The sequence below is a fragment of the Oryx dammah genome, unplaced genomic scaffold (assembly GCF_014754425.2).
Source record: "Oryx dammah isolate SB20612 unplaced genomic scaffold, SCBI_Odam_1.1 HiC_scaffold_13, whole genome shotgun sequence".
In the NCBI taxonomy this organism is placed as follows: Eukaryota; Metazoa; Chordata; class Mammalia; order Artiodactyla; family Bovidae; genus Oryx; species Oryx dammah.
The window spans coordinates 17,040,879-17,051,059 of record NW_024070197.1 but is presented as its reverse complement, the minus strand read 5'-3'; the positions used below and the strand labels follow the sequence as shown (position 1 = coordinate 17,051,059).

The 10,181-nt window shown below is 53.2% G+C and overlaps 1 protein-coding gene across 1 annotated transcript; it reads left to right on the top strand.

The window, feature by feature from the left end:
* Positions 1-738: 738 nt before the first annotated feature.
* On the top strand, positions 739-9,367 carry KCNK6 (potassium two pore domain channel subfamily K member 6). The gene is made up of 3 exons (XM_040252882.1): positions 739-1,132; positions 8,267-8,662; positions 8,833-9,367. The coding sequence occupies exons 1-3, from the start codon at positions 811-813 to the stop codon at positions 9,051-9,053; spliced, it is 939 nt and encodes a 312-aa protein (XP_040108816.1). The 5' UTR covers positions 739-810; the 3' UTR covers positions 9,054-9,367.
* Positions 9,368-10,181: the final 814 nt, after the last annotated feature.

The window sequence follows — 10,181 nt, the reverse complement described above, 5'->3', positions numbered from 1 at the left end:
TCACTCTGTTGAAGTGCTGGGAGCCCCCTGAGGGCAGGACCCAGGACAGCCTTGGTCGCTGCTGTTTCCCTGGCATCAACCAGGAAAGGGCCGGGCACAAAGTGGGCGCTGAACAAAGATTTAGTGACTAGCTAAGGGGTTGCTAAGAGTTGGATGCAACTGCGCCACTTCACTTTCACTTTTCACTTTCATGCATTGGAGAAGGAAATGGCAACCCACTCTAGTGTTCTTGCCTGGAGAATCCCAGGGGCGAGGGAGCCTGGTGGCGTGCCGTCTATGGGGTCGCACAGAGTCGGACACTACTGAAGCGACTTAGCAGAAGCAGCAGCAAGGATCCCCAGTCTGTGAGGGCACAGGTGACACCTGGCCCTGTGGTGCCCCCTTTGTGGCGCCCCCTCCAGGTGGATGCATTCCCATTCCAGAACGCATGACTTGACGAATGGATGGAGGGCTGGGTTTCAGTTTGTTCCTCTGGGCGCAGTCGGGCAGCGACTCCTCGGTCCACGGGCGTAAAGGAGTTTTCGGATTCTCTCTGGTATAGGGAGCCGCCCGCTAGGGGCAGAGAGCACCCTGCCGGTCTCCTAGGTCCGTGAGCGCTGGGCTCCTCCCCCTCGGTGCCCACACCTGGCGGTGGGGCGTGCCTCAGTTTCCTCCACCTCCGCCCCTCCCCTTTTTTCTCTTCTTCCTCTTTGGGTCGCTGGTGGCAGAGCGTCGAGCACTCCCGGAACTGAAGCCCGGCGCCGAACGATCGGGAGGCGGGGGCCACGTCAGCGGGGCGGCGGGGGGCTCCGCGGGCCGGCCGGCTGAGCCATGCGACGGGGCGCGCTCCTGGCGGGCGCCCTGGCAGCATACATCGCGTACCTGGTGCTCGGCGCGCTGCTGGTGGCCCGGCTGGAGGGGCCGCACGAAACCCGCCTCCGAGCCGAGCTGCGGATGCTGCGCCAGCAGCTGCTGCGGCGCAGCCCGTGTGTGGCCGCCCCTGCCCTGGACGCCTTCGTGGAGCGGGTGCTGGCGGCCGGACGGCTGGGGCGCGCCGCGGTCGCCAATGCCTCCGGGTCTGCCAACGCCTCGGACCCCGCCTGGGACTTCGCCTCTGCTCTGTTCTTCGCCAGCACGCTGGTCACCACCGTGGGTACGTGAGCGCCGCCCTGAGTCCCCGGCCCACGAGGACCCGGGACCCCCTGCTTCCCCTCGCCTCCCTAGGGACCCCAGAGCCACCACAAAAATACCCCGATCCCAGCAGATCATTCTCAGTTAACTCTGAGCCCAGGATCCCCTCAAAACCCCTTGATGAGAACCTGGGACCCACACTTGTGGGATCCTCCACTTTGGGGAGTCCCCATCCAAACCTTTCCTCCCAGTAGGAAGTCCTGTAGTTCACTTAGGGTCCAGGATCATCCTCAAAGTACCTTCTGGCAAGCATCTAGGGCTCCCTTCCTCTGCCTTAGCCACGTTGGAGACCTGGGTCCAGTCCCCTCTGGGCCTAGAACAATCCTCAGAGACCTCCTTTGAGAACGCAGGGCCCTCTGCCTGAGACTCTCTCCCCTTTAGCCACCCAGGACCTCCGCCCTTCTCTCTGGCTCAGACCTCCATCCCCTCCAACACTGTCTCCCGATTCTGCAAATATATCTTTCTGGGATATGTCCTTCCGGAAGCTTTACCTCAATCTCCTCCTGACCCTGGTGGCCCAGTGAGGACCCTCAATCTCCAGACCCTCTCCAGGCACCATCACTAAAGACCTTACTGCCAGTAGAGATCCCTCAGCAAAGACCCAGGGAATCCATCTCAGACTTCCACCCCTCTGGACCTAGACCACTCCCCAGCAAGGGCCCCTGCCCTCCTCCTGACCATTGTCATACTTCCCTGCAGGTAGCCCTGACTCTAGACACAGGACCCCTCTTCACATCCCACTCCTTCTTGGCATCTCCTTTGTATTGGGGGAGCCCTCAATGCAGGGCTTCCCTTCCATTAGGAACACCCCTGTTCCCTCTAAACCTGTGATTTCCAATTCTGCAGCCCTCAGCTGTGGAAGTGTGGGAGAGAAGTCGAGCGCCTTCCAGGAAGAACCACTGACTTTCTAACCGGAAGGTCCTCACCCAGGACTTCCACCCCTCCAGTCCCAAAACAGCTCCAGCGAAAACCCCTAGTGTTTTCCAGACCAGGGACTTCCCATGGGGGCCTCTATTTATTTTGACCTCTCCACCCAGCATGTGGGATTTAACCTGTGCCCTCTGCAGTGGAAGCTCAGAGTCCTAACCACTGGACGACCAGGGAATTCTATAGGGGCCTCTTTGAATGTGACAACCCTAGCTGAGATTGTCACCAATCTCTGGTCCCTGACACTCCTTATAAGAGCCCCTGAATACCTGGGACCCCAATGCTGGTCACACATGCTATCCTTGAGACAAGAATCCACCCCCCCCCAACCAGGGTACCAGCCCAGAGACTCTACTCTCTGAACCTGCTGCCCCTGCCCCTAGACTCCCCCTGTCCACCATGAATTTCCCAAGAAAGGGAACCTCCTTGGGACCTGGGACCCCTTTAGTCTCCTCCAGACCCACAGTTGGAACCTTTTGCCCCAGCTGTGTCCCAGCCTGGTTTGGACTCTCCCTCCATCAAGGATGCTCCAGGCTCTTTGTACCCCAGAACCCTCCCCACTGTTCACTCAAGACCATTACCAGTTTTCACCCTGGACACTCTCAGCCAGGACATGAGACACACACGCCCTCCCATCATCCCCTTAGCATTGTCTCCCCCCATCATGTTGCCTCAGGCATCCTTGGGCTCAGAAGCCCCCTCTACCTAAGAACCCCCCCTCCTAATCCCATTTGTAATACCACTGGTGCCCGTCCCCCTTTTTCCTCTGGACCCAGGACCCAGCCCCAAACCAGGATCTGTTTCAAACCAGGACACTGGCCTCTGATTTCAGATTACTAACTGGACCCCACAGATCCCCTTCTCTGGACTCCTACAGCCTCAAGGAGGACCAACACACCCCTCCATCAGCCCTACCTGGGAAATCCCTCACCTCAACGCTCCTCAGACCTGGAAAATCCCTTTGTTTGTCAGGCTCTGCTGGTCCTCCCACAACCCCTCCCCAGCCCCCAAACTTCCTCTTTGCCTCTTAGCTAAGATTTGGCTTCCCAGGAGACTCAAGTGGTAATGCATCTGCTTACCAATCTAGGAGACTGAGGAGAGGCAGGTTCGATCCCAGGGTTGGGAAGATCCCTTGGAGAGGGAAATAGCAACCCACTCCAGTATTCTTGCCTGGAAAATTACATGGACAGAGAAGCCTGGAGGGCTCAACTGTCCATGGGGTCGCAAAGAGCTGGACATGGCTTGGCGATTTAGCATGCTAGGATTTGGACTGGGGAGGGGTCTGGGGCTCAGCTAGCCCACACCCCTAACTCCCCATCCCTGCTGATAGTAGCCTTTGCCATCTGTCACCGTGAGGCCCTTTTGTCACTCTCAAGAGGACCAGCAAACCAGGCCCCAGCAGCTGGGCTGGATCTCACAGACTCTGCCCACTTGCTGGCTGGGCCTGCCCAACCTGCTTCAGAGCTTCACTCTCCCTGTCTCCTCCTAGATCCTGGCTTGAGAAGTTATCCCAGGCAGGACAGGTGAAGAAGCCAAACTCAAGGCAGGCACAGGTTCAGATTCCTGTTCAGGCACTCCTGATCTCTAGTCCTCTTTGTCCTCCGTCATCTGTAAAATGGGGATAATCACACTTCCTACTTCACAGGAATAGTAAGAACTGGTAGAAGACTTAACCACACCACATATGGACTTTACTCACTCATCACAATAAGCCTTGTGAGCCAGGTGCTGTGTGTGGTCCAATTTCTTAGCAATAGAATCAGAGGCCCAGAGAGGTTGGACAGCTTGCCCAAGGCCACACAGCTAGGAAGTGTAGAGTGCAGATTTGAACCGAGGCTGTTAGGCCTTGGAGTCCCATGCTTTTTTTTTTTAATAAAAGAAATTTTTTTTTAAATTTTGGATGCGCTGGGTCTTTGTTGTGGCACGTGGTGTGGTCTTTCTCTAGTTGTAGCATGCAGGCTTCTCTTGTTGTGGCATTAGACCTTCTCTAGTTGTGAAGCACGGGCTCCAGAGCATACAGGCTCAGTAGTTGTGGCACATGAAGTTTGTTGCCCTGTGGCATGTGGGATCTTAGTTCCCCAACCAGGGATCGAACCCAAGTCCCCTGCATTGGAAGATGGAGTCTTAAATCACTGGACCACTAAGGAATTCCGCAGAGTCCCATGCTCTTAACCAGTGCACCACACTACTTCTTAGGCTTCCATGAATGATGAAGGGCGATACATGTATATTGTAAAAAAATTTCTGACATTCCTTAAAAATGGTAAGTTATTGCAATAGGGGAGAGAGATTGACCTCAATTCAGAGTATAGCAAAGATAGCTGGAGATTTAGAGCTGAGAGCAGAAGGAGGGGACTAGTGGATGGAAAAGTACTAAGAGGGGATATGGACGCTAGGAGGATTCTTGCTAAATTGGCTTAACAGGATTCTTGTTAAAGACCGCCAAGGACTTCAATACAAGTGGTGGATAATGAGAAATTTGATCAGATGTCAAGTGTGGGGGATTCTCCCTAAATAAACTTAGTGGCATTGTTGCATCCAATTCTTTTCAATCCCATGGACTGTAGCCGGCCAGGCTCCTCTGTCCATGGAATTCTCCAGACACAAATACTGCAGTGGGTAGCCATTTGCTTCACCAAGGCATCTTCCTGACCCAGGGATTGAACCTACATCGCCCACACTGCAGGCAGATTCTTACCTTAGGATTCCTGCTAAAACTGGGCTTAATCATGAAGAGAACTCAGAGGGGCCTGACTCAAGCTTGGTCAAGCAGGAAGGCTGTGTCCATGAGACATGCCAATAATAATAACCGAGATTGACAGAGCCTCATTTATCATTAGGGCTGTTGGTGAAACCAGGAGCCCTGAATATATCTAGAGAAATGGAAAACCCGACAACATTCAGAGAGGCCTCTCCCACAGCGTTCCTGGGCTTTTTATAGGCCCTAGTCTTCTAAGAAAGATCTGAGGCCTGGAGCTGGTTCAGGTGGCCTTACTGCGGTTGAGGCCAGGGCTGGAGGAGTTGGCCCGCTTGGAACTGGGAATGCAGAGAGGGAGCGAGCATCCCAGTCTTGCTGACTCTTTCCATGACTATGCCAGGTGCCCTGCCCAACCTGTACTCAAGGAAGGGATCATTTATGAGGCCATTTTCAAGTACTCTGAGGAAACAGGCTCAGAGAGAAGTCACTTGGCCAATATCACTCAGGGACCAAATAACAAAGCACTGCTTTGGACTCAACTCTTGGAAGTCGCAAGTTGAGGCTCATAGCCCACTTTCTATTCTTCTTTCTTTCTTTTTTTAAATATTCACTAGTTTTTCAAAAATATTTGTTTATTTTTTTGGCTGCCCCGGGTCAAAGTTGGGGCACAAGGGATCTTCAGTCTTCTTTGCAGCATGCAAACTCCTAGTTGTGGCACGTGGAATCTAGTTCCCTGACTAAGCATCAAAACCCAGCCCTCTGCATCTGGAATCCTGAGTCTTAGCCCCTGGACCACCAGGGAAGCCCCCCCGCCCCCAACTCTGTTCTAACTCTGATTTTTTCTGTTTATAAGGATTTCATGTCATCTGCAAACCTGTCCTTTCAGCCAGGCTGCTGGAGTTTCTCCATCAAAATCCTTGTATTAATGAAGCTTGGAGCCATAAGTGATAAACCTCAAATAACAGTTGCTTAAATATAATGGGAGTTTATTTCTTGTTCACGTTCAAGGGAGTCAGTCCAAGACCAAATTGGTGCTGCATGGTCAGAGACCCTCAGGTTCCAGTATAACTCTCAACCAGGCGCAGTTTCTATTCCCAAGTTCATCTCATGGTCCCAGATGGCTGCTCAGCTCCAGCCTTCCTCTCTGTGATCTAGTCAGCAGGAGGAGGGAATAAAGGAGGGAGATAGGCATCTCCCTATCTTTAAGGACACTTTCTGAAGTTACTTGCTTCTTTCATCTCTATCTCCTTGGCCATAAATTATTCCAGACCACATCTAGCTGTCTTTATTCCCAGTAGCCACGTATCCAGCAAGATCTAGAGGATCCTTTATTTTTCCCTAGTTTTTTTTTTTTTTTAAACTGGGGAGAAATACACATAAAATTTACTATCTTAACCATTTTTAAGTGTACAGTTCAGTGGTATTAGGTATATTCATATTGTTGTGCAACCATTGCCAGCACCCATTTCCAGAACTCTTTCTACTTCTACTTTTTAAATATTCATTTATGTATTTAGGCCGCATCAAGTCTTTGTTGTGGTATAGGGGCTTCTCTTTAGTTGTAGTACACAGACTTAGTTGCCCCAAGGCATGTGGGATCTTAGTTCCTCAGCGGGACCAGGGGTTAAACCCACATCCCCTGCATTGGAAGATGGATCCTTAACCACTGGACCCCCAGGGAAGTCGCCAGAACTCTTTGGATCTTGCAAAACTGAATCTATACCCTTGTATACGCTAACTCCCCACTTGCCCCTTCCTCGACTCCTGGCAACCATTGTTCTACTTTCCGTCTCTGTGATTTTTTTAATGTTTATTTATTTTCTAAAAATTAATTCATTTATTTGGCTGTAACCAGATCTTAGTTGTGGCACACATGATCTTCAGTCTTTGTTGCTGCCCGCAAAATCTTTAGTTGCGACATGTGGGATCTAGTTCCTTGACTGGGGATCAAATCCTGGCCCCCTGGTTGGGAGTGCACTGAGTTTTAGACAGTGGACCACCAGGGAAGTCCCCTGTCTCTATGATTTTGACTACACTAAGTGCCACATATAAATGGAATTGCAGAGGCTTTGTCTTTTTGCAACTGGCTTATTTCACTTAGCATAATATCCTCAAGATTCATCCATGTTGTAGGATGTGTCAGAATTTCCTTCCTTCAAAGCCTGAGTAATATCGCATTGTTTGTACTTACATTTTGTTGATTCATTCACCCATCGGTGGCCACGAGGGTTGTTTCCACCTTCTTACTATTGTGAAGAATGCTGCTATGAACATGGCTGTGCAGGTATCTCTTGAGCCCCTGCTTTCAATTCCTTTGACTATATAGAAGCCAGGGGGAGACTTCCCTGTGGTCCAGTGGCTAAGACTCCATGCTCTCAATGCAGGGGGCGGGGGTTCAATTCCTGGTCAGGGAATTAGATCCCACATGCTTCAACTAAGAAGACCTGGATTGGTCAAATAAATAAATACTTTTTCGTTGTTGTTTTTTAAAAAAGTCAGAGCCAGGGGATCCTTTTGTGTGGAAGATGGGCTCAGGGGAAAGCCTGCTCATATGGGCGATGCTTTCAAACTTTCTTATGGACCACAAGGCTGGATCTGTGGTCTTTTGGGCAAGACATTTTACTGTCAACATGAATCAAGCCCCTTACCACCCCAGTCATATCTCTGACCCTTTGGTTTGATTTATTTAGGAAATTATGCATTGCCAAAGTTAGCCAGTTTCACTAACACCTGAATTCACCTTTGCCATATTTCTGTTTGCAGAACTCACACCCATAGTGACCTTCCTGTGTTCCCACAGTCCTCCAAGAGCACGGTGGGGCTTGTCACACCCATTTAAAAATTGATTTATTTCTGGCTGCCCTGGGTCTTCGTTGCGGCACATGGGTTTTCTTTAGTTGAGGAGAGTGGGGGCTACTCTCTATTTGCGATGTGTGGGCTTCTCATTGTGGAACGTGGGCTCTAGGGCATGTGGGCTCTTCCCCTGATAGAACCTGCATCCCCTGCCGGGCGTGTGCTGCCCTGTTGAATTGTGTGGCATCCCGTGGGTCACCAGACAAAGTGCTTTGACCTGAGATGGAGCCACAAGAGGGCCCTGAGCAGGGGAGGGACATGACCTGACTCCCGTGTTCACAGGGTCCCTCTGGCTGCATGGGGGGAGAAGGGAGACCAGGGAGGAGGCTGCCGGTAGAACAGGACCAGGATGAAGCCTTGGGGTGGAGTGAGGGGGAAAGTGGGTAGGTTTGGGCTTTGTGCAAAGGTTGAGACAACAGAGTGGATGTGAGTGACGAGGGAGCCGAGGATGACACCAGGCTCTCAGCCTGAGCTGTGGGGAGGGTGGAGGTGCCATCACCAGAGATAAGAGTCTGGGAGGGGTGGCTTTGAGACTGAAATTAGTGCTCAGTTTAGGGCAATCACAGACTCCAGAGTGGATGCTGAGTGGGCCGAAGGATTTCCCCCTGACTCCCGCAGGCTACGGGTACACGACGCCACTGACCGACGGGGGCAAGGCCTTCTCCATCGCCTTTGCGCTCCTGGGCGTCCCAGCCACCATGCTGCTGCTGACCGCCTCTGCCCAGCGACTGTCACTGCTGCTCACCCACACGCCCCTGTCCTGGGTGAGCCAGCGCTGGGGCTGTGCCCCCCGGAAGGCAGCCCGCTGGCACCTGGCCATCCTGCTGGGGGTCGTGGTGACCGTCTGCTTCCTGGTGCCAGCTGCCATCTTTGCCCACCTTGAGGAGGCCTGGAGCTTCCTGGATGCCTTCTACTTCTGCTTCATCTCTCTGTCCACCATCGGCCTGGGTGATTACGTGCCGGGAGAAGCCCCCGGCCAGCCCTACCGGGCCGTCTACAAGTTGTTAGTCACAGGTGAGTGGGGTGGCTGGCTGGGGACTGAGGGCTGGTGTGAGGGTGACCTGGCCCCGTCCCGGAGGGATGGGGCATTGAGAGTCACAGCCCCATCCTGGGGGATCCCATAGCCCCCTGGCCATGATCTGGGCAGTCTGGGTCCACTCATTGCCTCTCTGCCATCTCTGCAGTCTACCTCTTCCTGGGCCTGGTTGCCATGGTGCTCTTGGTGCAGACTTTCCGCCGTGTGTCTGATCTTCACGGCCTCACAGAGCTCATCCTGCTGCCCACTCCGTGCCCCACCAGCTTCGCGGAGGAAGATGACCGGGTGGACATCCTGAGCCCTGAGCCCGAGCCACACCAGCAGCTCACCGCTGGCTCGCACGTGGACTACGCCTCCATCCCCAGGTAGCTGGGGCAAGTGTTGGGGCAGTTGCAGACCAGGCCTGTGGCTGAGGGGCCCTCGGGACTGGAACTGATGGACTGGCCCGTTTACAAGCACACGCTAGTGTTCCTGAGGCCCTGCCTCCACAGTCTGTCCTTTGTCTGACCGGCCTGAGCGCTGCCTGGATCCAGGAAGCAACACTGCCTTGCTTCCCCTGCCCCTCCTCTTACCTCCCAGCACACTCTGCTTCCCTGACTTTCTCACTGACTCTGTATTTCTCAGTCTTTGCCTCGCGCCATCTGCCTCTCTCACTCAAGTAGCCACTCATCACCTGCTAATTCTCCCAGGCTCTGGGCTTAGACCTCATTTCAGGTGCTAGATTGATCACTTCACCTCGGGCCAGTGACTGGCCTGCTCTGAGCCTTGATTCACCTCTTGGGTTAAGTGGAAAGAATATATTCCCTCATTCAAAACTCCCTCCTCTGTGCCAATCCGTGCTGGGCAGCGCTGGGGCCACCACAGTGTTCCAGATGCTCTGGGCCCTGCTCTCATGGGGCTTGCTGTCCTGTCTCCCATACAGTGACAGTTCATAACAGGCAGGACTTCATTAGTGGGGGCAGGGGAAGGTGCGCAGAGTGGTCAGGGCTGGGGTAGAGGAAGCACAGGGAATGTACCCAATCCAGCTGGGAAGGTCAGGGAGGGCTTCCTGGAAGAAGAGGCAACTGTACTCAGGCCTGAAATCTGAAGAGTAGTTAGTCTGGGGAAGAAGGTGTACCTGACTCATTTTGCTCCAGTGTGTCCAGGGAGCTAGACATATTCAGATATGCCTGGGGTAGGCTTGCATAATAGTCTTCCAGGAAGCTGAGATGGGATCCTAGCCCAGTGTGGAAGGTACTGCTTTTAGTGAGACACCATCGTAGAAGCTGTTCCTGTTTACCAAGAACTAATTACATTACGTTCCCTGGGCTCTGGAGCCAGCCTGTGTCTGTGTTAGTCGCTCAGTCGTGTCCGACTCTTTGCGACCCCATGGACTGTAGCCCACCAGGCTCTTCTGTTCATGGGATTCTCCAGGCAAGGATATTGGAGTGGGTTGCCATGCCCTTCTCCAGCTGGAGCCAGCCTGCCTTGGCTCAAATCCCAACTCAGCGGTGTCGT